This window comes from Coloeus monedula, assembly GCF_965178545.1.
Source record: "Coloeus monedula genome assembly, chromosome: 1".
NCBI classification, from domain to species: Eukaryota; Metazoa; Chordata; class Aves; order Passeriformes; family Corvidae; genus Coloeus; species Coloeus monedula.
This window is the reverse complement of record NC_138781.1, coordinates 93,789,253-93,816,988: the sequence shown is the minus strand read 5'-3', so window position 1 is coordinate 93,816,988 and position 27,736 is coordinate 93,789,253. Positions and strand designations below refer to the sequence as shown.

The following is a 27,736-nucleotide window of genomic DNA, read 5'->3' as shown; positions in this document are numbered from 1 at the left end:
TCGGCACTGTCAGCATGCTGAGCCGCAGCTCCTTCACCAGCCTGGTGGTGGGCGTGTTCGCCGTGTACGTGGCGCACACCTGCTGGGTCATGTACGGCATCGTCTACACGCGGCCCTGCCCGGCGGCGGCGGACGGCGCGGCCGGGGGATGCGTTTGGCCCTACTTGGCGCGGAGGCCCAAGCTGCAGGTGAGCGGGGCGGGGATGGCCCTCGGCCCCCCGGCGCACCGCCCAAGTCTCGGGCCCCTCGGCAGCACCCCTGTCCCTGCCCCCTGCACTCCGTCCCTGCGCGTGCCCTCTGCCCCCGCTTCTGCCCCCCGTCCCTGCTCCGCCCCGGGCCAGCCGCTCCCACGCCCTCTCGTAGTGCTGGACCTTGTGGAGAGCGCCCTTGGCTGGTGCACGGGTAGGACTTGGCTTCGGGTGTTTTTATTGATTTCGTATATCTGCTGTCATACACATCCCGGTTAGAGCAGCCTTGCGGAAGTAATGCTGGGCCTGTTTAGTCTAAAGAAGACTGAGAAGGAATCTTATTAATTTATGTGAATACCTCGAAGGACGGGAGCCAAGGGGATGGTGCCAGACTCTTAAGTGGTGCCAGACATTTTTAAGTGGCGACAGAATGAGGAGCCATGGCCATAAACTAAAACAGAAGAAGTTCCACTTCAATGTGAGGAAGAACTTCCTTATGTTGAGGGTGGCAGAGCACCTGGAACAGGCTGCCCAGGGGGATAGTGGAGTCTCCCTCTCTGGAGACATTCTGAGCACACCTGAATGTGTTCTGTGTTACCTGCTCTAAGTGAACCTGCCTTGGCAGGGGAGTTGGACAAGATGATCTCCTGAGATCCTTTCCAGCCCTGACAATTCTCTGATTCTGTGAAATGGCTTCACTTCCTTCAACTTCCAGAACAGGTCATCGCATTAAAATTTATTTAGGGGCTGTGTTTCTGCCCCTAAAAGGAGCTGAAAGACTTTTTTGAGTACACTATTTTCTTTTGCTGCATATACAGCCTTCCTGCGCCTGGGGGAATTAGTGAAGATGTAAGACAGACCTGTACTCTAAACGTAGTGATGCATGAATTTATTTCCATACTCTGATTTCTCTGTGCTGTGTTTTGGTTTCAGTTAAGCGTGTATACTACCACACGGTCAAGCATTGGTGCTGAGAGTAATATAGATCTCGTTTTGAATGTGGAGGATTTCGATATTGAGTCCAAATTTGAAAGGTAAGGATCTGAACCAGTAGTATCCAAGGTATCAGAGTTCTTTGTTTAATTCTGAAGTGTGCATCCTAACTAGGAGTTACATGGACAGAAGTATGCATGAAGCAAGGTAGATTTCCCTATTGGTTAGCTTGGGTCAGCGTGCTGTTTTCAGCCATATAGGCAAACATTTTGCAGAAGTGTGCCTTGCTTATAATAGTAAAAATTTCCTTCCATTGAGAAAATCTAAAGACAAATGTGCCTGGGAATGCTTACGACTTGCCTCTAATCACATAGGTAGGACACTGGCTACACATGTTATGTTTTGTTCTTAACTGCTGTGGCTTCAGACTTGGAACAGGACTTGGATGTCAGACCATGTTCTTCTTTCCTGTGTTTCAGCAACATGCTGTTCCATAACTGTTTCTCTGCTAATAGTCACACAAGAAAACCTTTCTTTCTGATAATTTAGGGTTTGGGCATCTTCTGAACAGAGAGAGGTGCCAAGATTGTGCCCTTAGAGAAATTTTTTAGTGTAACAGTGCCGTCTACATAGGCGCTTTGTGCAATTAAATTGACTGGAACTACTTGTTTTGTTCTTTGTCTTTGCTGCCTCACTTTTAAAAGTTTGTTTGTTTTTCTAAAATAATTGCCTCACTCTCTCACTCTCTTACTGCAGTCTCCCAGGTTCTTTCACTTTCTGCGTTTTCTATGATTAAAGAACTTGTTGGTTGCAGTTTAGGTCATATTAAACTTCATCTCTGGCAGACCTTATAAGAATTGTTTTACTGACAGGGTCTGCTAAGCCATGGAAAGTATTCAGAGCAGAATAAGCTGAGCAAGACTACAGGAATAGAGGAGGCATTATGCAAGGGTGCAAGTAGGATGATTTCTTGGCTAGTACAAGGGGAGTGACTTCATGGTTTGGGGCTCCAGTTTGGTGTTCTGTGCTTGATGTGCCATAGCTGAGAAGATATTTTATTAATGCAAAGTGCATGGCAAAACTTTGTGATTTTCTTTTTAAACTTTGTATCATGTATATGGTCTGTGATACATATTTAGCACATGGGAGGCTGTTTTTTACAAGTGCTGTCATATTTTGGCCCTGTGACCTATCAGTAAAGAAAAGCAACAAAAGATGATGCAGTCTTGTGTTATCTAGGGCAGTAAATTATGAAGTGGACAAAGATTAAACTATCTTAAGATAATAGTAAAACTTTGGAAATGCAAATAAAAATACAAATGAGACAATATTGTGATAGGTACTGGAGTATAAAAAATGACCCTATCCGGCCATGGAACATGTCAGCCAGAAGTAATTGTTGTGTTCCAGGCAACCCAAATGTTTAGTAATAGCTAAATATTTCAGCATGTGCTATGTCATCTCATAATGTATTTATTTTGTATTTTAGGACAGTGAATGTCTCTGTACCAAAGAAAACCCGAAATAATGGCACATTATATGCATTTGTATTTCTTCATCATGCTGGCATTTTGCCATGGCATGATGGTAAGCAGGTGCATATAGTAAGCCCTCTGACCACATACATGGTTCCCAAACCAGAAGAGATTAATTTGCTCACTGGTGAATCAGCCACACAGGTAGGTGTGTGTTCCATCTATAGAATAACATCTGCAAAATAAGTAATTTCTTTTATAGACACTTCTAGTGTTAGTAATTGCTGTGCTTGCATCTTTAAACTAATGATGATACAATGGGAAAAAAAAATAAAATCCTCTTCTTGATCATCATGCTAATAGCAGAGCAGAAGCAGAGCACTTTAAAACACTGACTAGTTATTAAAGTACTTCCCTCGTTAACAATAATTGTCTCAAGGATTCATTGCTTTTTTTAGAAATACTGTATTGCTCTGTAACAGCATGGTACTCCTTTCTATAGTGAATTGAATTAATGTGAAATAATATGCTTTGCTGTTGTAAAATAGCAGAATAAGATATGAAGACAAACAGGTAATGTTTGGAGGATCATTCACTTTGGACTGTTTTGGAGTTACATCTGATTACTGTACAGTCCTGTTTTCAAAGTGATTTTTTCTTATTAGTATCCACATTCCTAAGGTATGAAGATTAATTAGGTGAATATTCCTTCTTGATGAACGAGGCTGTGAATGGACACTGAAGTTTTTCAGTGTCAGATTGTGGTGGGCCTTTATAATCCATTATTTTGTATTTGAGCAAAATACTTGATCTGGTCAAAATTACGGTAAAGTGTTTCTTAGTGGGCTTCTGATTTTTATTATAGTTAATGACTCCCTGGATTCTGTGACTTAGATTATTACCCTGTTCAAAATTTTGTGTTGGTTAGCAGTATGTATTTTTTATTCTTTTTTTTTAAAGCAAATTGAAGCAGAAAAACAGACCAATGCCCTGGATGAACCTGTCTCTCACTGGAGGTCAAGACTAACCTTAAATGTCATGGTGGAAGATTTTGTGTTTGATGGCTCATCCCTCCCTGCTGACGTTCACCGTTACATGAAAATGTAAGTCAATGACTTAATTTTGTCAGATATGTTATTATAAATTTATGGCACATTTCTTCTAAAATCCTCCCTGACCTTCTTTCGTATTTTACATTTAAGTGGACACCTAGAGACAAAAATGCTTGCATTTTCATAGTGACAAATTGCTACTAAAGTATTATGTACTAGAAAACCTTACTGAGGTCACCTGGTTCCTGGGCAGCTCAGAGTTTAGAATACTTTCTGTGTGTGGAGTTATCCTAGTAAGGCAAAGCAGCGCTACGAAGATACAGGTAAAATGCTACAGCAGGCTTGAAACCCATTTGTTCTCCAGTTGTCCTTCTGGCCTTCAGAGCAATTGCCATCCCTTGACCCTTTCCAATTATCCTTCATCTACGAGTTACCTGTACAAACTGGAAGTGCTGAAGAGGCATGGCTGATCTCCTGTGATAACTTTTTTCTCCCTTTATGATTGGCTTTATTTTACTTTGACACTGTGTGTTCCTACATTATGTCATTTTCCTCAAGAAAATACTAACAAGCAGGGATGGGTTTTTAGGCCGCTAGGTGCAGGCAGTAGCTTCTACTCACAGCTACTTCAATCGCTTCCAGTATCAAGCATTTAAGTAGTGCTGTATAGGCTTGTGCAGCTGTATGTTAATGCCTTTCTCTACTTAAATCCAGAAGTAGTTGGTTTACCAGCAGACCCTGGGGTTCTGGGATAGCTTCCCAGGAGAAGAGATAAACTTAGTAACTCATAAAATAGACCCAAGACAGCAAGAAGGGGTTGTTGGAGTGGGGTTGATGAATGAGGACATGTTTTCTGGTTGATTTGCATTGGTGCTGTTTTGTTATTGCATTATACAGGAAAATAGTTTGGGTATGGAACAACCTGCTGCAATATCACTAACAATAGCTTTAATCATAGTGATTACATAGAAATCACTTCAGTTAAGTAACCAAGCACTATTTCTGAACCTCGATTTAGTACTTTTCTGTGTTACTCTTGCACATTATGTGTTTATTATGCAGTCTTTCTTAGCATGCATAGAGTCTTCCTTCTTTTGTTGACAGCTAAAATTCAACTTTCAGCCTTTAAAAGTCTCCATTATGCTACTTAGATTTCTACCGAGAACATCACAGTGTGGGTGACTGCCTTTTTAGTGAAGACATTAAGAATTTGTGTCTGTTAGGGCATTGGGCTAAATACTTCTCTAAGATACTGACAAAGCAATTGCATGTAGATCATAATTTGTTAATAACTTTACAGTAATCAATTTGATAGAGGGCTTGAAGGCTAGGAAGTTTTAACTGGATTCGTGCAGGTTGGTGAAGGTGGTAGAGCAATCCAAATGAGAGTTTGTGTAGATGGCAGAGAAGATTTCTGCTCCTTGTATGCTCCCTGCAGTAGTATCTGGCCTTCCCATTTGTGCATCAGCCATCACATTCATGGTCCCATGTGGGCTAGAGCATGTTACTCATGTCCTGCTGGGCACAGAGGAGTGGGGGAGATGGTGGAGAGGTGTCATGGTCACAGTAGGAGGGGGATATTTGTGATGAAGGACACAAATATGTGGCAGTAAACTTTGGCATGTTTCTCTTCCACACACTTCTAAATTTCCCTTGGTCATGCAAAAGCTTCAGCATCATCACAACCAATCTCATTTGTATTTTTATTTGCTTATTCTGTCCTTCTACAGAAGAGTAAAAACAAACAAAATATTTCAGTACAGATATCTTTCAATGAAAGATTGATTCTAGGCTAGTGGCTAGTTTCTTGCTGTGTGTTAAAAGAAAATGTGCCTGACAAGATGGTGGGAAATTACATGGGTAGATCTGAAAGTGATGAATGAGTGCTAATTTGAATAAAAGTAGTTTTCTTTTTAGATCACTACAGTCATAAAATCCATGTTTAAACATCCTAGGGTTCAGTTGGGGAAGACAGTGCATTACCTTCCAATATTATTTATTGATCAGCTAAGCAACAGAGTGAAAGATTTGATGGTGAGTAATAGAATACCTTTAATTACATTTAAAAGTTTTAACAGTTATCTTCAATGTTGTTTTAATTAAGATTTTCTCATAGGTTGCTTGCTGTAATGAAAAAGTATAAACGCACAAAAGGACTCAATGACCATTTAACTTAATGTGATTGCTGTGGTAACTGCAGAAGCTGGATATGTGTTTTGAGACTTCTGTCTGGCAGAAGTATCTGTCAAGTGTTGTCTTCTATTCCACCAAAGATGTTTGGATTCCATGGCTTCTGCCTTTTGGGTGGATATGGAGGACGTCATGGTAGCACCAGCAGCAGCAGGAGCCGTCTCCTCAGAAGTTTGACTCCCTAAGATGAAGAAGTTCTGTTAGCATCCCAGAGTAGCTTCTCATACCTTCAAGGGAAATAAGCATATTGACATATCCACAGCTGATAGTGGAGCTACACTTGAGAGAAGTCAGTAGCTATTCTCTTACCTCTTCAAAATTCACTTGTGGTTAAATTTCTTGGTGCTGCTCTCTGTCATGTTAGAGTAACTTGAGCACCTGAAAGCTTGGAGTTAACAGTATGTCCAATGATTTTGTGCTCTCAAATAAATCTGGACTTTGAAACTTCAGTAATGGAATTACAGAAGGGTGAAGTTGGATGAGATTTTTGGAGATTGCTAGTCCAGTGCCCCTTCTCAGAGTAGGATCACACAGAGTGAGTTGCTCACGACCTTTTCCAGTTGAGTTTTGGTTATATCTAAGGATGGAGAGGCCACAGCCTATATGGGCAACTTGCTTTAATGTTCAGTCACTCCAGCAGTTAAAAATTATAAATTTAAGTAGAATTTCTGTATTCAGTTTTTCCCCAACTCTCCTCTTGTAGGAAATCATGCAGTTCCTTTGCTATAGGTTACACATGGCAGTCACCTATATCTAAATCATGTTGATCTTAGCAGCTCTTAGTTAAGCTTTGCAGTTCTTTTCAGTTGCACTGTCTGGAGTTTGTTTATTGGAGTTACTGAGAACAGCAGTCTTGGGGAATGTCACAAAACTGTTAAATGAGCACGTCTGGTTTCTCCATCTTCTAGATGGAAGCCTTGGTAGATGTAAACTTCCCATAAACTTTCTAAATTGTCTATCCAATTCATTACTTTCGCTCAGACCAAGAATTTTGTTACTTGGTGTTCAGGAGAATCTTTACAAACTTGCATCCCTTCCACCCCAAATTTGTACAACAAAATAAACTCGTGAACATTTGTTACAAGTCTTGATAGCAGATAGTTTTGTCCAGTATTTCTTTAGATACACGTTTGTAATATCTCTATTAGTGGTCGTAGTCCTTTGTTTTAAGTTTTATCACAGCTCATCCAGTCCAGTTCAGTACATTCATGTGAACTAATAACTGGTCAAGTCATGTACCCTGTTCACAAATAAATTCAGCATTCTCATGTTACTAATGACATTCCTGCAGTTGTCATGCATGTCACAGTTAAGGCTGTTGTAACTCACTGCCTCAGAAAGTCATTAAAGATCCTGGGAAGTGCTGCAAAGGCTATTCCACTAAGAGCAGCCAACTTTCCCTTCAGCAGTGGTTCATGTGATATCTCAGTAGTGACTGGTCTAATGGCTCTTAAGCCCTGCAGCAAGAGTGGTCCTGTAGTAAACATTCTGTGAGAGAATGAGGGGTAAGTGAAGAGAAGAGCAGGAAAGAGTAAGGAAAGAAGGTGGTGCAGCTTTGATGGAGCCAGGTTAACATTTGCTGTAAGTAGGGGCACAGACAGCGTCTGTTTTCTATGCCTGACCTAAAATCATGGAGCTAAAGATGCATTTTTCTTGCTTGTGCTGGGCTGTATAGATTGTCAACTGACTCTGATTTTGATCAAGATGTAGGCCTTCTGTGGTAAGTACTGCAGTGTAGAGATTATGTTCCTCATGTTCTTAAATGTGATTGCCAGTGCTGGGGTTTTGGGGATTGCACAGAATTTAATAAAGAGATCATTTTAAAATTCATACCACTGAACTTATTTGCAGTGTTTGCACACTGTTTTGTAGTATTGATTAAGTAGAGTGCTAGAAGTAACGTGTGATGCTCTGATGCCATACTGCAAGAGTAGGTTGTATTGCAGGGATTCGGTCATTCCTTGCTTTCAAAGGCTTAGCAACCGTCACACATCGAGGTTGTGAGGCACCACTTGTGGGCTTTTAGCTGAATGTTGAGAAAGAATTCATTCTTCTAATCTTACCTTTATTTTAGAATTTCCATCTCTGTCTTCTATTGCAACCCGATTTTCTCTCTACGCTACCCCTAACTCCACCCTAGTAGTTCTTTGTCTGTGGAGAGTGCACTTGCCACATGCTGCTTACCCCAAGCAGTTGCAAAATTTCTGTTGCTTGTTCATCCTCCACAGGTAAAATTTCTTTTCCCTTTCTCCCATAAATGCTGATGCTGTCTTTGATAGACTGAGAAATTGAAATGAGACTAATTGAATTACAGGGATCCTTTGAAAAGGAGAAGCAGTCTGGAAGATGTTTATGTAGTTTTTGGTAAACAGTTGTAGAATCTTCCCAGCGTTCTCTACAGTTGGCTCTAACCACACTTGTTTTTCTGTTCTGTTCAGTCCAGAGATCCCTGACACTGTTCTAGTTTCTCAAGCTTTTCTATCTGCTGTATTCATAAAACTTTCTCAGCTTCCCTTCCTCACCCTCATTTGCCTGCATGTTCTGCCACTGTCTGAAAAGCTTACAGGGTCTTGGGAGGGTGGTGAGATTGAGATTTGTTTGTACTTACTGGAGGAAAGAACGAATGGGAGAACAAACGTAGCCCTCAGTTCACATCTGACTGATAGGTGGGGAGCCTAAAACTATGTTCTGTGTCACAAGAATCAGAAGAAGTCCATTCACCTCAGTTAGGTGTCAGCTAACTAATTACTGTAGAAAGAGATGCAGTGTAGAGTAGCAGGTCTGAGATGGGAATTATGATTGGGAGTAATTAGGAGCCTGGAGCAATAGGTCTTGAATTCTTGCAAAGTGTCTGCCCATCTGTAGTCCTGAGCTATCCTTGGAAATGTAGAACATACTGCCTGAACTTGTACTGAGGTAGCTGCTGAGTATTCTAACATCTGAGAGGACAAGGGGTTTTTTCTTTTCTTTTTTTTTTAAACCTGTTTGAGAGGTGGATATGGACAACTGTCATGCAGAAGGAGCTGAGGCAATTTAAGACTTCTTTTTTCCAGCTTAAGTAACGCATAGATGATAGAGTAGGATTAGCTGAAATTTATTCTTTGGGGGGCAGGAAGAAAGTTTTTGTGATACCCCAGATCCCAAAGTTATCTTACTTAGCTTTAGCTGTGGTGTTTTCACTAGTCTGAGCTAGTGGCATCATCTTGCTTCCCTATCCTTTCAATTTCTCTCAAAATCAGCCTCAGTGTAGTAAACTTCTGACTGTGGCTTTTGGGCTACAATTTATTTGTTGGCTGAGTTTTGGGGGGTTTTTTTATAATATTCTAGTTGAGGTGATCACAGTGTGTACATTCAGAGAAGAACTGTCAAAAGAATTATCTTAAAGCACACTTTCCCCACTTTATGCTGCCATCTCCGAGGCATTTATATACAAGAACAGTGAGGTTGCTATAGGAACTTGAACAGAACAAGCTGCTAATTTAAACGTTTCTTGGAAAAAACACAGAGACTTCAAGCATGGTATAGAAGTCTAAGATCTTATTCCCTTTAAAAAACAATCTGAGTTCTTAAAATTGTGTGATTAAACTATAGTGTGATACAATCACTTTATTTAATAAAAAAATGGAAGTAATTCTTGCCATTTTTATGCTATTAAAATGAAACTATGTCTTTTTGAAATGCAGGTTATAAATCGTTCAACAACAGAGCTACCTCTTACAGTGTCATATGACAAAATATCTCTTGGAAAACTCCGATTTTGGATCCACATGCAGGATGCTGTGTACTCCCTCCAGCAATTTGGTATGCTTACCTTTAATGACTTCAAGCCAAGAAACCACAACCTAACCCCTCACTTTGTTTCTTTTATATACATAGATGACACTTCTTTTCTGGATAGCTGGTGAAGAGGTTTAATGCTACAAATCTTGTGTTGTTTCACCTTAAGTTAAAGATAAAAATACATGTTGACATGTAGTAGGGAACAAGAATACAGAGGTGAATTAATCATTTTTAAAATGAATTTTATTTGAATAGTACTCTGTAACAGTATAAGAGGACATAATCAAGAAGAGCATTTTCATCATGGGTTTCCCCTATTGATCCATGGAACAGAAAAGTTGGATCAGTGGTACATAGGCTTTGATACAAGGTTTATATACAGCTGCTCACTGTAGCCATATATCTGCAGTGAAATACAGGCAGGCCATCCTAAGTAAAATCCAACTGCTTCTCCTTAGCTCAGGCTAATGTATATTAAAGCTACAAGTATGTCTGCTAAACATAATGGTCTTGAAATAATCAAGTAATTGCTTGCTCAGAGTTTGTGTAGGGCCTTTGTCCACCATCACTTCTCCATAATTTTTTTGTAAGCATCCTCAGAATTGAAATTTCCATGTTCCATGCCTCAGTTGTCCTGTGAAAGGCACAGATAGCAAGACCTCTCATCCCAGGACTATCTCCTCTGCCTGGAAAAAAGCCTGTCTAAGATGCTGCTTGTTCCCCATAAGTGTATAGATAGTGAAACATAAGGTTTGAAAATTTCCTGTTGGAGTAATTTCTGGAACAGTCACCTTAGATGAGTAGCAAAATTCCAAAATCACTTGAAAATGGCCACGTTCTTGCTGTGATGGCAAAGTAAGCTGGTGCTGAACTCAAGCACCATTGCCATAAACACAGCATTGTGTATTTTCGGAGAACTGTGGACTTCAATCATAATATTGCATCTGTGACCATATTTCTCACTGACTTTTGTTGTGCTTTACAGTGTAGTCCTTTTTCTCATTTTTCAATTTTTGACGTGGAGCTCACTCTTCTTATCTATCAAACTAAAGTTCAGAGGTCAATTTGAAAAAACTTTTTTTTTCACTTCTCACTCAGGCCAAAATGATTTTCTGTGTCTTGCCATTTGTCTGTCAGGTGTTCAGCTTAGGTTGTAATTACTCAACATGTTAAAGGCACGTTACAAACCACATTGTAATTATATAAGTTAAAGGCTTGTAACTGATGGGTTTTGTTTATGGCAAGCCATATATCTTGCCAAAATACAGGTAGATTAGGATTTTACCAGTAAAGCTTCCATCATGTTTTGGATTTATGATTCCTTAAAAAAACTTGTGCAGGTGACATAAGATTCCTTTCATATTGGACTTTAGCATAACAGCAATGAACTGTCTGGTACTTCTTGCACAGTGACTTGTTCTTTTTCATAGGGTTTTCAGAAAAGGATGCAGATGAAGTAAAAGGAATTTTTGTTGATACTAACTTGTACTTTCTGGCTTTGACATTCTTCGTAGCAGCATTCCATGTAAGTGGTTTTAGGTTTTAGGAAGTACATAATACGAAAAAAAAAAGGAGGGGGGGGTGTGTCTGGCTTTCAGCTGTTTTATTTATTAAGAGTTATTCTTGAAAATAGCAATTTCACTAGAGCAATGGAGCCATTTTCTGGTACAAGTCAACTCTATTTCCAATACAGAATTAATATGAAAAACTTAAATAAGGCAGAAATTTGAGATAATTATATAGAAACTAACAGTTTTGACTGAAATATGAAACATTACCTTCATTATCACTTTTTTACATTGTAGTTGAACCAAAGCCCCTAGAATTAATACACCTGTCAACATTGGTTTAAATTTTGTTGACTTCTCACAAGGTTTACCACTGCAGTGGCATAGCTGGAACACCTGTACTAGGGTCTGAGTCTCTTACTTCTAATCCCTGCAGAAATTTAGATCAGCTGAAATAAATTCCTTTCAAAAATGTTACTATGAAGTGTGGAGCACTCATGGTTTGTTGTTGGTGGTGTTTGTCTCTTTCTTAGCATTGGCTTAAATCGAAATCTTGATTTTAGACACTGAACATTTTTGTAATCTGCAATTACACTCAACATAATTCCCATACTCTGGGAAAGATAAGAACTTGCCTGGAATGTTATGTGTCTTTATATTTACATTACATAGAGTTAATTTGATTGGAAAGTCTTAGACTTCCGTGACACATTAATTTAATTTTTCCATTCTGTTTATCAGGTTGCAAAGTATCTGTAGACTGGGACAAGCTTTTCTGATACGTTTTTCTTTTGTGATCATTTTCTCAAATAATTTTAAAAAAACCTCAACAACCCCTTCCCATAAGCAAACAAACAAATTCCACAAAAACAACTGAAAACTTTCTCATTAAAATCCATGGACGCAAGAATTTTTGGAATCTGTGTTCAAATTTTTTTAAGACACTGCATGCTTAAAGGAAATACTGAAAAATATGCTGAATGAAAATACTGAAGAAAATAAGAAAGCTTCCTACAAATAAATTGAATTCTAAAAGGTCCTGGAAGTACAGGTTGACAGAGGAAACCTGGCTTGCTATATTGTAGGATTTTTTTTTTAAAAGCTTTGGTATTATCCAAACCTAAATTGACTATCAGTCCAATGCAGAGCATTTTCAGTCTAATTTAGTGTGCCTTTCCGTGGTCCCTCAAGGAGGTGTGTGGTTCCTCAGGGTCCTCGTTCTTCACCCTCTGTGATGAGTTACCCTGTACTGGGTCCCTGACTTTCTTTACAGGATGGTGATTTGTACAGTATTGCAATGGTAGCAGTATTTGAAACTCATCCTGTCATTTTGTACTGCTTTTAGAGCATGGGCTTATAAAACAGCTTTTCTTTTTAGCTTTTATTTGTGGATCTTAATTTTCTTTTCTGTAGCTTCTAAAATGGGGGGTTTTAATGCCATGTTGAATGCATTGTTAACATTTTCAGTCTCTAATTAGTGCATGTTTCAAGCAAATGAGTATGTTTCTTCCTATTTGCAGCTTCTCTTTGATTTCCTTGCATTTAAAAATGACATCAGTTTTTGGAAGAAAAAGAGGAGCATGATTGGGATGTCAACAAAAGCAGGTATGGACTAGAATGCAAAGTGTTGTCTATACACTGTCTGTTTTATGATGTGTGTTTTCAGTCTTGCTCTAAGTTGACACTTTGTAGGTTCACAGAGATAGCAAAATGAGATGGTTTTGTGTACAAAGAAGAGATGGCTAGCAGTCTGCACAGTTAGATGGTTCTAACTTTGTTAGTTCTGTGCTCAGGTATCACTTGAGCACTTGTTTCACTTCTGAGGTTTGACTGTCTTGGAACTGGGAATTAATATTGAGTCAGTTACCACGTTTTCCTTACTGAAGGAACAGAGAAGTACTTTACAAAAGAATGAAGACCAGAAGTTGTTCTGTGGGTGGAGAGAATGTGATTTCATGGTTAATGCTGTTCTACGAGTCCCTTGTGTTCCTTCTAGATAACTACAGGTTCCAAAATACTTGTGGGTGGAAAGTGCTGTAATGTAATCTCTTGCTTGATTTGGGCTCTGATGTAAACAGGAGCAATAGAGGCTCCTGGGGTGGGGGAGGGGGAGAGCATGGGAGGGTTGATTTGATTTGTTTATCAGAAAGATGAGAGAAACCTAGTGATCTGGCATCCTGCCAAGCCTTCCTAGAAACAGATGAAGGTTTTTCCAATAGATTTTTTCCAATTTTGATTATAAAGCAAAATTATAAACCTGGAGTCACTTGACCTCTGAGGCTATCCCTAATTCTGTCATATTTACAGATGGATTAAAACATGTAAGGACTATCAGTACCAGGGGGAAAACAAAATTTATGATGATCAACATGTTTTTCTCATGTAGAAAATGCATGTATCATTTTTATGAGAGTGCATTTGTTTTTCTAAAGCAGTTGTACTGCTGTTGGCATGTGTATGCCAGAAAGTTCATAATAATTCAAAACGGTCCATGGAGTTTCAGAAATAAGAGTCAATTGCCAGTTTCAAAACTCAGTAAAGTCAAGTTGAAAAGACTTAACATTTACAAACAATAAATGAGTTTCAAAGACTGACATTATACTGTCTCACAGCCTTTCAGCTTCCTAGTGACACGAATCATGTCCATGTAGTTCCTAATAGTACTGAGACATTGCTGAATAGCTGAAGTACAGAAGCGTTCATTAAATGTTCCAATTTTTTTTCAGCTCCTGTGATAAAGATTGCATAAAATGTTTTTGTTCCCTATTTGTCTGGAGACCGCTGGCTGTTTCTAGGACCACTAGATATATCAAGAAGTATATCAGAATATGTATATCAGAAGTATATCAGAATAACTTCATGCTTAAACTGTGTAAGACAGAATTACACTAAATAGGTCATCAGTCTTCTGTCATCTCAGCTCTTCATTTAAATATTAATAAGCCTTCCATTTTCATTTTTCCTGTCTAGTGCTTTGGCGGTGCTTTAGTACTGTGGTAATATTTCTTTTCCTTTTGGATGAACAAACAAGTTTATTGGTACTGATCCCCGCAGGCGTTGGTGCAGTGATTGAGGTGAGTTCTTAAAGCTGTAGCACCAGATACCAGTATTTGCAGCAACATCCATAGTTTACAGTAAAAAAAGAATGCTAAACTTGTTCCTGGAAAATTTTGCTGTAGCTTGCATGTCCTTGGCTATCAGTGGCAGAGGAGATTATGTCCCTTGATCAAATAACTAAACTGGAAGTACCAGTTTTTTGGGATGGTCCAGCGGATACTGTAGAAACCAAACACAGACTGATGCTGAGGTTCCACCTATCACATCATCCGGTCGGCCTCACTCCTGGCCAAGCAAGTACAACCATGTCAACAAGCCTGCATGGAAGCATTGTGGAAGAGCAGGCTGTGTGCCCACAGACAGTGTCAGGACTGAGGTGATTGGGGAAGGAGGAAAAGGAGGAGCTGCTGCCTGTGTGCATGATTCCGCAAGTCCTCGTCTAGTCAGTGGGTTGCAGGTAGCACAGTTGTCTCAAAGTGACAGTAATCATATGGACAGTACATCTCAGAGGAATTTGCTAGGAAGAACTTCTTTACAGCTTGTTCTTAACTCCTGTTTCTCATGCAGTACTAATAGTGACATTGATGCTGTAAGAATTTTCTTACTTGCATCAGGGATAACAGTAAAGGATCGTCTTTACCCTATTCCCCCTTTTTTTTTTTTTGTTTGGAATATATGGTGGGTAAGAGAATATTGGTTTATCTAAAGTTAAACAAATAAACCTTGTCCACAAAAAGCTTCATGGGCTGTAGCTCTCCTGGGGAACTGCATTGCCTAAGTTGTCGAATCTGTATAGCAATGTGGGTACGTGAGTAAATTTTCAGGTGAACTAAAACTTTTGGTTTACATTAAGGTCAGGCTGTTACAGCTGTACAGTAATTAACCAAATAATTCAGTGGATTCACTGATTTTTGCTTGTAGTCCACTACTGAAAGTTAATGGCCATGTAAGCGCCAACCTAATCAGGAGTTCTGAGGCACCTTCATCAAGGGCATGTAAAAACTTGCTTGGCAGATGACTACTGGGGAATTTTCTAAATACCTGACCTGGGGGGCATGTTGGTGCTAACCTCACCTAGGCACTGCATTCCAGATATCCTAGAAGGACTAAATTACTTCACTTAAAGTACATCATCTGATAAAGAGACTTAATAGTACAGGCTCACAATGTTGTACTTGTTTGATGACACAGCATTTGGTTTGTGTAGACACAGGCAGTGTGTGCTGCAATCAGGCTGCTACTGATTTATACAATGGGTGCTTAAAATCGGTGTTCTGGGATCTTGATTCTAATTATCTGAATCCTGATGTTCCTTTGTATAATCTTTTATGTGCACATTTTGTTTTTGCTAATCACAGCTCTGGAAAGTGAAGAAAGCCTTGAAAATGACAATCAGATGGCAAGGTTTGAGACCCAAATTTCAGGTATAGTAGACATTGCCCTGTTAACGATTACACTCTTGAATCATCCATCTGTTTCCAGGTCACTGTGTAACTTGACTTTTAGTGAAGTCAAGACTTCTTAAAAATTACAGAAGTTTCCTGTGTACATCTCTTTATGAATGGCTTAATCCAATAGCAGGATGAGCATTTTCAAACCTGTTACTTCCTTTGAGTTCTTTAGAAAAAGCAGCTATTTGTGTATATTTATGGTGCAAGAAACTTCAGAACTTCTCTGTCAGTCCTGTTAAATCTTAATGGGTGGGACTGTGCTGCTGCCACTGTGTTGGAAAGGCAACTCTTAAGTGACATCATGTTTTGAAATAAGAAACTGGCTTTTTCATGAACCTGATGATTCTTCTAGATAAAAATGAAGTGCTGAGACTGCACAACATGCAGTGGCAAAGTTCAGTCTACACTGAAAGTTTATGTTGTTGGTAGGAGAAACAGTTGTCTAATCTTCAGTGTTTTCTTCACAAGAAGTGCTGGGGTTTTGTGCTGCTTGAAATCTAGGTGTCTGGAGCGACTGATGGCTCTGCTTGTTCCTATGTCAGTAATCAAGGAACTGTTGAAGCAGGCAGAATTTCTGGACATGCGGAGTTAATCCATAACTGACCTCTCCATGATTATAGTTTGTAATAAATGCTTCCTTTATCTTACATTTTTAGCCACTTGGCTTTGCTTTTGCTTTGTGAATTTTGCTGTCTCAACAGCATTTTTCTAAGCAAAGAAGTCCTGGAAATTTGGTGTAAAACATGAGGTGAAAGGTTAATCTTTTTGCCTGTATTTAGAAGGTTGCACAGGACAATGTATGACTCCTATATAGAAGCTTACAAAAGCTTTGTTACCTGCTTAATGCAGGGGGTTGGACAGCAAATGCTTTCCCTCTGTGTTCTGACTTCATTATGGTTTTTGTATATATTGCAGTTTGGTGCATACAATGACTCTGAAAAGAAAACAGAGGAATATGATGCCCAGGTAAGAGGGAATTCTATGTCTTTGGATCTACAGTCTGTATATGTGACCTGTTGATTGACTTGTTTTGCTCTTTTTTTCTACAAATGTATTTTCCACGTTCTCACAGTTGTCAAGTTGATCATCATCGTGTAGATGATCAGGTAGTGAAGATTCATTCTGATAATTTACGAAAGGAAACCGCAAAATAATCCTTTCGGTTGTTGAATCTGGTTGAAGCCTTGCTCTGAGAAGCAGAATTGCAAATGACTTAGATGAAGAGAGGTCACTCACAAATTTGAAAGCTGATATTTGTACTTGTTATTTGTACTTTTTACTTTTACTGAAGGAAAGTTCATGTGGTTCCTGATTTGTGAAAGGAGTTAGGCATAGGTGACAGCATTGGTGTTAAGTAGGGAGTTACTTTTAGACATGATCTTTGTGCTGTCTCCTAGTCCCTACGCTCTAAGGTGATTGCTTGTCTGAACTGGGCTTTGGAATTTTCACCACCACCACTAGAACTGGAAGCATAGTGGAAATGATAGCAGACAATTGGGAATAGACGAAGATTCTCAGGGAAAAATTATGTCGCTGTCTTCTATTTAATGCCAAGAAAAATCTGCTGTATATAAAATGTGAACTAACAAACTTATTTTCCTTGTCTGTTAGGCTATGAAATACTTGTCATATTTGCTCTATCCACTGTGTATTGGAGGTGCAGGTTACTCCTTGCTGAATGTCAAATACAAAAGGTACTGTAACTCTATAAATTATCTTATATGGAATTGAAACATTCCCCATTTTTTCTACATGGTTATGGAAATTGGTTGTTTTAGTTTGATTCATAAGTCAGGAACTGGAAACTTCCTTGTTCTGTCTATCTAAAGCTGAAGAGTCTAGATGGTTTTTTTAACATCCTGTAAGCAACAGGCTGTTGTATTTTACAAGTAACCTGCTATTACTTCAGTATAGAACTCAGTAGCTTGCATACGTGAGCAAGCTGTCAATCAGAAGAAGAGGAAGAAAGCTGCCATTGATGCTCAGAGAACCAGTTGGTGATAGGAGAGATGAAAGAAATTCAGTGGTTGAACCTGTCCAGTAGTGGAGAGAAGCAAAACCTTTGACAAAATTATTTTCTTTGAACAAGAGGCTCCTCTGCTCCTAAACACGATAGCTAGGATGGCAAGCAAGCAAAAGCATTTTTGAGAAAGGGCTCTTTATTCCTTTAGAGCCATGGACTTCCTGCACCATAGTACTACTTCAGCAAGAGCTGGACACACAATGCTTGATGAACAAGTGAGACCCTTGTCCCCTTGCACTCAAAACAGCTAGTTCATTTTGTGTTGGAGAGATGCAAGCAAGTGTGCAGCCATGAGACTTTGTTGTAGGAAAAGTCTGTAAACATAAGCATGGTGATGGCCATGTAGGCATTTTTTTTATAGTTCTTAGGCCCAGATGGGATGGGAGAAAACAAGCAGTAGTAGTTCTTTGTAATGTTATTTTAAGCTGTTGCTGCACACATGAGCCATAACACTCATACTAGAAACTGGGGCAATTTCTGGACTATTTGAAAAGCAGGTTTTTTTTTCAAAAGGTTTTTGCCTTAGTAAGCAGCTAACAAATATGCAGCATTTTAAAATTCTTCTTTTCTGACAAAATTCTTGAATTTTTTTAGTATTCAAAAACACTATATTCCAGGTGTTTTATGAGCTGCAGCTTAAGGAAGTGAAAACAATTCATATAATAGAATACAGAAGTCTTGCCATTGTTAAATCAGGAAGGAAATGTGACAACAAGTAATCTAGGCAGTAGATTATCCTTTAATCTTGGAGATATTTTCTGATTAATTCTTTAAATGCTTGTGGATTACGGAAATACTACTACAACGGTAATGTTGCTATTAGTGTGTTAGTAACACAGCAGTGCAAGTTTAATTTTAAATGATGTAACCAGAGCATGACAGTTACTAGCTGTTCTCAAGATTGGAAGCAGAAGTATGGAATTCGATCACTGTCTGTAGTACTGCCATTGTTTTGTTAAGACTGTGCTCCATTGAACATCTGGGAAGGTTATTAGATGTAAGGAGGGAAAAACGTAGATTCCTTGTATTTACCTTTTTTTTTAAGTACCTACTGCCATGGTTTGCACTGAATGGTATTTGTTGTTTGAAATCTGACAAGTCCTTACTGTGCCATATTGAGTGTCTCTAATATTTAGAATACAGTGTTACCTTTGCAGGCTTTAATACAGTCAGGGTTCTGTTCACAGTGTTATCTCATATTAGTTATCTGATAATTGACACAGAAGTCTTAGAATAGTCTGTAAAAGTATAAAAACAGGTGATAAACCTCTCGAAACTTCTTGTATGGACTGATAAATACCCTTTGCTTAAAGTACCTTCTATGGAGCCCCTCCTAATCCAAGGAAGATGTGAGGTATTTAGTTCTTGCTTGAAGTAATTTGTAACATAGCCATTTCTTGGAGTAGTCAGCATACAGTCGTGTATAGGATGTGTTATAATTTTGGCTGAAGAGAAATATAACTCTACTCTCTTCTTTATTTCCAGCTGGTACTCCTGGTTGATTAACAGTTTTGTCAATGGTGAGTCCCTTCTGTTCTTTTTTCTATTCATATTTCTTCAAATGAAGGCCAGACTCAAAAGCAGAATATTAACTGCTGTCATTTGGATCCATGTAATAACAGAGCAATAACTTATTATTAAACTATCACAGTGATTGAAAAAGGGAGAAGAATCAATTCAAAGTGAACAAAAGAATTAGATGCATCTTCTCTCTTCAGGAAAAAATAAGTGCAAATCATTAATTATGTGTGATGTACGTCTGTGCATTTGGTTTTTTTTCCATACTTTCTCTTCAGGAGTGTATGCTTTTGGATTCCTGTTTATGCTGCCCCAACTATTTGTAAACTACAAGGTAAGATTGAAAAGTGATAAAAGTCTACTTTCCTAGTCTCTTCTTGCAGACTTTATTACAATTTGATATTTTTTATTTCTAGATGAAATCTGTTGCACACTTACCATGGAAGGCTTTCACATACAAAGTAAGTAAAGCTCTAATTTAAAGTTGGGTGCAGTCCTTTTGAAAATTATTTTCTGTAAAAAGCAGCCTAATAATAAGTAGCTGAAGGATGGTATACGTTTTTTTTAAGAACTAAACTTGTTTGCAGCTGTCCTTAAAAAAACCCAAAAAAAACCACTGACTTTCATTTTTCATAATGACTTCCATATAATGAGAATACTTGCATCCTAGTTTTTATGATAATACTGCTTTTTGTACTGTCAGCTGTCTTGCATGAGTGCAGATGTTGGTCCTGCAGATAAATTTGTCAGTCTCAGTTAAATGCTTTATTTTAAGAAGATGTCAGTGCATCACTGACAAGGGATAGTTCTCAAGAAACAGTTAGGGATGGTTGAAGACCTTATTTTGGCAAGTTCCAGGAGCTACCAGAGACTGAAGTAATGTACACACTGTTCTGTGCTAGGGTGGTAATTGTGAGCTTCTGGGCAAACCCAGTATGAGGGGAGTTGTTCCATGGGGAAAGAGGGACTGCACTGCAGTGTCCCCACTGCCTAGATTGCCCTGGTAGGAAATAATGCAGTGCTGCAGTCAAGCTCAGTAGCAGACCTTGGAGGGGAAGGTGAGTTTATTTAAAAACAAAATCAACTCGCTCACCCTTTGATGGCTGTGTATCCACAAGCACCCACTTGTGTGTCCAAGTGGTTTGTGTAGTATTCAAACACCAAGATGATAGACCCCAGTGTCCCAGTCAGGATTCCTTGTGCTGATATGGATAGCAAGGGACACCCACTGTTAAGTTCCCATGTCTCCTATGTTGTCCCTCAATGGCAACCATATGCTAGTTTTGTTCTTGTACCTGTAAAGAGCTGGTAGTGTTTTTACTCTATCATTTCCCACCAATCTCAGTCATTAGGATTTTTGTACTGTACTTTGTTTTTCTGATCGTTGTGTCCTGAGAAACCCTGGCTGGATGTGCTGGGATCATCAAGACCCTGATGCCATCAACATGTACCCTTTTTACTTGTGCTTCTACTCATAAATGCTTTTGTTTTTCCTTTGTGCTGCTATATTACAATTCTCCAGAACAGTTAAAAGGAGCAGTTTAAAAACTGCTCAAGAAATGGTATCCAGTTCTGAATAGAAGATTTGGGACAAAAAACCTAAAATGTATACATCTAAAGAGACTTTAAAGGCTTTTCCATCTCTATGAGCCTATAGCAACAGTCTAACTTTCTGCTGCCTTAATGTTTTAAGGAAACAGGGTGCATCTAAGAAAACAAATTGAAATGTAGCTGGTAGTAGAATAGCAAATAAACAGTGTTTGATGTGGAAATAGAGACAAAAATAACAATAAACACAGTATTTCGGGCATACACTAGGCAAATCAGCATGTTTCTTAAGAGGAGGGAGCAGAAGGTGTATTAGTGAAATAATTTCTCAATTCTACTTCACCAAAGATAATAACTGAGCCAAGACATCAGCAGTTAAATAAACAACAAAGGGAGGTTATTCAAGCAAGTAACCTTTTAAGCAGTGCAACCTTGCTGAACAGCGTTTTCTACAGAGCATTTATGGTTAGCATTTATGGTAGCATTTAGGCTACCCACAACAAAAGCTTGTGTATATGGAGAAAGAAGTCTATTTTGTTTTCAATTATGTTTAACTTTGTGAGCTTTGGAGGGAGTAATTGACATTTTTTAATGGCTATTTAAAGTTGCTTGCTCTCTTTTGCACTTCAAGCAGAAGGAAGAGTCTGAGGGCTCATCTGTGATCATTTTTCCTTAATTTGACCTCTGACTTTTCAGTTTCTGTGGATTTAACGTTTATGCCCTTCATACATTTATGAGGAGTACCTTCAAGTGAGATAATCTCAAAAAAAATTACCCAGTCTAAACACTATTGGATGGGCTGCCTTGGTGCACTCACTTGCAGTGGCTTATGAAGACTGCCTGTGTGCCTGAAGGATGGAGCATTTAGCTTTTTCTTCCCTTTGTCATTGTAGGATCGCTCACTTGAGTATTGACTTGGAAAGGCTGTCTTTTCCAGCTTGCCAAAGTTTTTATTTTTGCTCCATGACAAACCTTTTCATAGGGTTGAAAAGTGCCATCTGTATTCCTCAGTCACTTCAGATTGATGGATTTGCTTTGACCTGACAGAAAGAGCTCTTCTGTTGTAACTAATCAGAACTCTCTCTTGTCCAACACCCTCATTTTCTGCTGGTGTTTTGTTCCATCATATAAACATTGGTTCATTTTGTAGAGTAAATCCTGTGCTTATATCACTTGCCCCCCTTCTTATAGTATGGATTAATGTACAGCTTGCTAAAACTGCAGGGAGCCACATTACTGACTCAGTTTGTTAACCCAACTGTGCATATTCTTTGCTGAATTTGTTTCCTGATGTTTTTAGTGATTTGGAACATTTTATTGCAACATATGAGCACTAGAGCTGGTGCACTGTAGTTGATGCATGCAGCCTCCCTCTAGGTGAGAGCCAGATCCAGAGGAGTTGCATTTCTGTTAATTTACCTTTCATTATTGCTGCAGAAATAGAGCCTATAGTATGTCTAATTGATTGGAAGTGATATAGAAAATTATCCATCCCTTATTCAAGATATGGTTACTTCCAGAAAAGCACTGAAAACATTTGGAAGTCTTTCCAAGGCTATCAAGTTAATCTTCTTAAGAGCAATAAATGAACAAATTTTACACAAATTTCTGCAGAAAACGAAAGTGAAGTGACATTTTGTAAGTCTTGTCATTTGAGTAATGAATGAACAAAAGTGTGGGGGTTTTTCCAGTTTCTTTTGAAGATTTCTCTGAAATTGAGTCTGTGTTTTTCCCCTCCCATAAAAATACTCTAACTTACCTGAAACAGTCCTACTTCCTTTTTACTTGTAACTTGTGGTCTGTAGTAGACAGCATGGTCTTCATTAAAAGAATGCATTTTAAAGTTTGCATTAATTGGTTTTGCAGCATAACCTTTAAGTGTTATAAATATGGAAGAAGTCTGTGTTCCTGCAGAAAAACATAGGAAGCTTGTAACTTTGTATGACTGATAACTTCCTTTCTTGACAGCCAACTGAAGCATACTTTTCTTTAATTTGTAGGCATTCAACACCTTTATTGATGATATATTTGCTTTTATCATCACTATGCCAACATCTCATAGGCTGGCGTGCTTTAGAGATGATGTTGTGTTCCTGGTCTATCTCTACCAAAGATGGTATGACTTCCTTTAATGTTCATTACAGTTTTTACAATGCTATTAGATGGTTCTGTCTTGTTGTTGTAAAGAACTATAGATTGGGATAGACTTGAAGTTTTATACTGTAATAATGTATAGTATAGTATGGTCTGGATAATGATAGCTATGTATATGCCTAGTGAAAGGAATGGTGAGCAGGGCACCCTGCAAAGGAGATCTCAATACAAGTAAGAGGGACAGAAACATTTTCCCATAACTGACAGTAATCCTGGACATGATACTGAGTAGTCAAAAAATTCCTCTTCTCACAGTACTCAGAATTTTTGTCAGTAACCCCTTTTCCCTCCCCAAAACAGCCTTCTTCACCAGATTTGAAAGTTACAAAAAAAAAAGAAAAAAACAACAAAACAAACAAAACCAACAAAAAAACCCCACCAACCAAAAAACAAACAAACAAAAACCAAACAAGCAAAAACAAAACCAAAAAAACAATCAACCAAAAAAAACCCCCACAAACCAAAAACCAACCACAAATCAAACCTGAGACATAAATACCTGAGGTAAGGGGAAGGAGAGAAAATCCTAAGCTTTTATTCACAAAACCACTTAAGAGTTCTGGGCTTCTAACCCTTGCTGAGGGCCACATCTCCATGTGCTCAGTGTCCTAGGCATGCTCTCCAAGTTGCTCTGCTGGGCAGTAGTAAAGGCTGTTACCTGATTGGGGACTGCCCTGCTCTGCTTTTCTGTTTATCTAGTTTGCAAACACAATTTACCAGGTTCTCTTGTAAGTTAAGTGTCTGTCTAGTTTCAGATTCTTCAAGTAACTAAAATCAGATGGGGAAGAAAGTTATATGCAGTACTTATGAAATACTGTTCATAGTGAAGCTACAGAAAGTGTTTTCTTATTGCCAAGAAGAAACATTTTTATGTGGAGCAAACAAGAATTCTAAGCCAAGTTCACATTCTACCAGAATACAGATATGTACATCTAACTAATCATTAATACTAACTGCTGACTTCATTTTGGGGTTTATATAATTGCACCAAAATGTAGTGAAATAGGTCCCCTTCTGAGCTATTTTTGTAGAAGTTAAGAGGTCAGCAGCTTCTGATAGGGGCTGGGCACTGGTTTCAAGTTTGAGAGGTATCCTGGATTGCTTGAGAAAAGACTCCAGCTAAGCTTTAGGGGAGCTAATACATCTCTTAAGAGGTCCTGTTATGAGACAACTGGTTAAGTCATATTGTGAAGAAGCTGATATGTCTGTACAAATCTTTAAAAATGTTGGGGTTTGCCACAAATGGGAATAGAGAATATGATGACGAAGAAATTAACTTTTAAAATTAAGCATGACAGAACTACTTAATTCCTTCAGATAGGAGACTGTAATGTAACTAATGATTTGGGTTTTTTCTGCCAGGCTTTATCCTGTGGATAAGAGCAGAGTAAATGAGTATGGAGAATCTTACGAAGAAAAGTCAAAAAAAAAAAGCTCATAGAGAATAACTAAGAACTGAAGAAGATTCTGACCCCTGGACTCTTACTCGCTTTGTGTATTACCTGGTCTTAAGGAAGGAAAAACTTATTTAATAAGAGTATTTTTAAAGCTTATGACAGAACTACATGGACAATACGTCTTCTATATTGCCAAAATCTAGTTTTGATACCCTCCTCTTTCAAGACCCTCTTCTGTCCTCACAAGGTCTACTGTCTGCCAGATGACATTATATAAACTTCCTTCATTTCAGCTTCTCTTCAGTGAAAACCTAAGCATCCTGACCATTGTAATTAAGATCCAAATCTGTGTTTTTAAGACAACTCACGAACTGAAACTGTGGTGCCTGTGCCACTAGGCTATGAAAACTGAAAAAACAAGACACTGTGTTACAGCAGAATCAAGAATTATTGCCAAACTGGAGGCTGTTAAAAATAAAAGGTATAATATTGGATTATATGCTAATTACCAATCATTCTCATTTGATAATGTGATAATGGAGTTAGAAATTGTAGAAATTGTGAATTCAGAGCTAAAAAAATATATTGTTGGAAATATAGGATAAAGCAAATGGTGTTGTTAAACTTCAAATTCCGCCATGTTCTTGGCCCGCAATATGGCAGAGGGTTTCAGTTTCCTTAAATTGAATGAAGGTGTGAAAAAACTGTAACATGATTTCTTTCAATATGTATGCAAGTTTATAGAAATCCTTCTGCATTGTTGACAGACCTGATTTCTTGGCATACCAGGTGTTCATGTAATGCAGATCATTGTTATGTGCTGGGAAAGTCTCTTTAACGCTTCTTAAATTCTTCATCATTTGGTACTGCAGTGACATACTACGCCAATTCTGTCATGTTTCAAAGGGAATAATTCCTCAGTCTTTTCACCTCTCCCTCCTTGCCCCATCCTGTTGTTTAGATGAAACACACATCATTCAAATGGAATTGTTTTGCTCAAGTAGAGGTTCAACAAACTGCACAGATAACAGAGAAAAAAAAAATAGCCTGGTAAAGAATAATTCGTACCTCTCATATAATTGAAAATTCCATGGGAATGGAATAATTGAGGGAAGTATTTTGATCTGTTTCTTTCAAATTTGTAAAAATAATCAGGTTGAATTATTATACCAAAATCCAAACTCCACAGCTATATCTAGAAGCCACTTTTAAAAATGGTTAGAAAAAATTTAAATTTAAAATCTTTGTAAAGATTTCTAAAAGCAAGTTTCTTAGTAACAGTAAGGGAAATATGGAGTGCATTCCTTTCAGCAGCAAATAAAATACAATTATAAAAATCCAAAAGGCAGAATTGTAGTTTCCAATTCTAGTTTTGCTTTGGTCAGTAAGTTTACAAATAATGATACTTAAGTTTATTAAATTGCATGCTCTTTGTGCAAGGCTGTTTAACCTCAATTTGTCATGAATTGAAAATATTCACTGAATAACTTTGAAAAACACAGGTCAGTTCCTGTGGTCTGCAACTACTTTGTGAACTGGATTTTATCCAGTTCTGTACTGCAAAAGTCTGAACATACAAATATCTGGGTCCCAAAAAGATAAGGAAATATGCCTGCCTATTGTATTTTGCCACAGACTAGTCTTTCCTATACTGAAGTCCTCCTTACACACTGCTGGCAATGGAAAGGAGTCTTGAAGTGAATATTTATCTCCTGTTCATGTTAAAATCTCTTTATGCTGTTAATTGTAACTACAGATTATTGATTTTAGCATTAAACACACCCAAGTAAGTCTATGCAAAACTGGGGTTGCATTTGCTGTATCTTGTACCTGTTTTGAATTTGTTTGGAATGAGCTCTTTGCTGTTAAGCAAACTAGTATTTCACATTAAGTTAAATGTATGTGAAAAGTTTTCCTGATATAAAGAATGCATATAGCACGTTCCCTTTTTGTGCCATTTCAAAACAATGAAGTCATTGGTTCGTCTAGAGTAGCTTCTCAAAGTCCAGAATATCATATTTGGGTATTTTTGATGTTTCATTGCCCATTTTTGTGCACAGCTGTTGAAAAATTGCTCTTGCACCTTTACATACTGTGAGTGTACTGGTCTTCTGTCTTGCATTTCTTGACACTGACCTCATGATATCCTATACAATAGTCATAAAGCATATAAAATTAGAACATTTTAAGTCTTTAAAATGAGCAGGACTTTCCTGTTCAAGTCATGGTTTTATGCATTCCATTTCCAAATAAAAGACTTGGCATATGGGATAAAGAGTTACCTTTTGTTACTGGAAAGAAAGGTGATAAAAAAACTGTAAGTAGTAACTTTGGAGATACTAAATTACATGTTTTAACTTTCCTCTTGTGGTAATGGCATCAGCTAAAAATGTGGTTCTGTACATGAACCAGCTCACACTGGATTATCAATATCTAGAATCTGTTTAAGTGTCCAAGAGTAACTTAAAAATTTCCTCACTTCTAATGGGATCTCCTGTTGTAACCTACTAGGTGACCATCTCACAGTCTCATCTTCATTAGGCTTCTAATGGCTTTGGAAGTTAAAAGATCACAGTGATTTCGGGTTGGGGCTGTTTTAGAATTAATTGAGAAAGCTATCCTATGCTTCTGGAAGCTGCTCTTGCCCAGGACTTAGCACTGCATAATACCCCAGCAGTCTGATTCTCTAAGGATGTAAGTGACAAAAGGCAGCTGGCTGGACTCTGTGGGTGTAGATGGCCCATGGTGCAGTGCCGCCGAGCTGTGACGGAGACTCTGCTCTATTCCTGCACAGCCCTTCGTTTCCATACCCTGCTACTTCCTGCTCATCATTTCCTGCTGCCATTCTCCAGGAGGTGACCTTCCACCCTTTGGACTTGTATTCCCAGGAGCCACAGGACAAACATTTACAAAACTGCAGTGGCATGGACAGGTTTTGTTTTATCAGCAGAGCTCAAGAAGTCTGCTGTGCTGTGCTTCTGTCCCTCTGGAGCAGGGGCTGTGGATGCTGCTGAACTGCAGGCTCAACATCAGTACGTGTTCCCTTTTAACATGACACTCCAGTAACTCAGCTACAGCACCTACAGCTCGACAACAGAAGCATTAAGACATAATTCTGTAGTTGTTCTGCAAACTCTACGCTTTCCATTTTTTTCCATCAGAAGATCAATCTCATCTTGAAGAAGTGAAATGTTGCAATTTGTTGGTAATGCTGATACCCCTTACATTACAACTTACAGCTTTTCCTTATAGTACAATCTAAACAGGGGAAAAGGATGTCGGGAGGCTGCCCACTACCAGCACAGCATCTTACCGCTCTTACAATGCTAATTACGCTTTCCTGATAGTCCTGTGTAAAACCCTGTGAGTGAATAAATCTAGCTCTAAGTATTGAAAAATGGAGCGAGAAAGAGCCCAGCCTTCCTAGATGCCCAATGACAGTCTCTGACTGTTCCCCCTCTC

General features: G+C 38.5%; 1 protein-coding gene across 1 annotated transcript; it reads left to right on the top strand.

The window, feature by feature from the left end:
- CLPTM1L (CLPTM1 like) lies at positions 1 to 26,322 on the top strand. Its single transcript, XM_082282654.1, has 17 exons — positions 1 to 188; positions 1,122 to 1,222; positions 2,611 to 2,800; positions 3,557 to 3,699; positions 5,604 to 5,682; positions 9,522 to 9,639; positions 11,049 to 11,143; positions 12,647 to 12,731; positions 14,097 to 14,200; positions 15,542 to 15,607; positions 16,550 to 16,600; positions 17,246 to 17,328; positions 19,143 to 19,177; positions 19,454 to 19,509; positions 19,592 to 19,636; positions 22,724 to 22,839; positions 24,240 to 26,322. The coding sequence occupies exons 1-17, from the start codon at positions 15 to 17 to the stop codon at positions 24,316 to 24,318; spliced, it is 1,620 nt and encodes a 539-aa protein (XP_082138780.1). The 5' UTR covers positions 1 to 14; the 3' UTR covers positions 24,319 to 26,322.
- Positions 26,323 to 27,736: the final 1,414 nt, after the last annotated feature.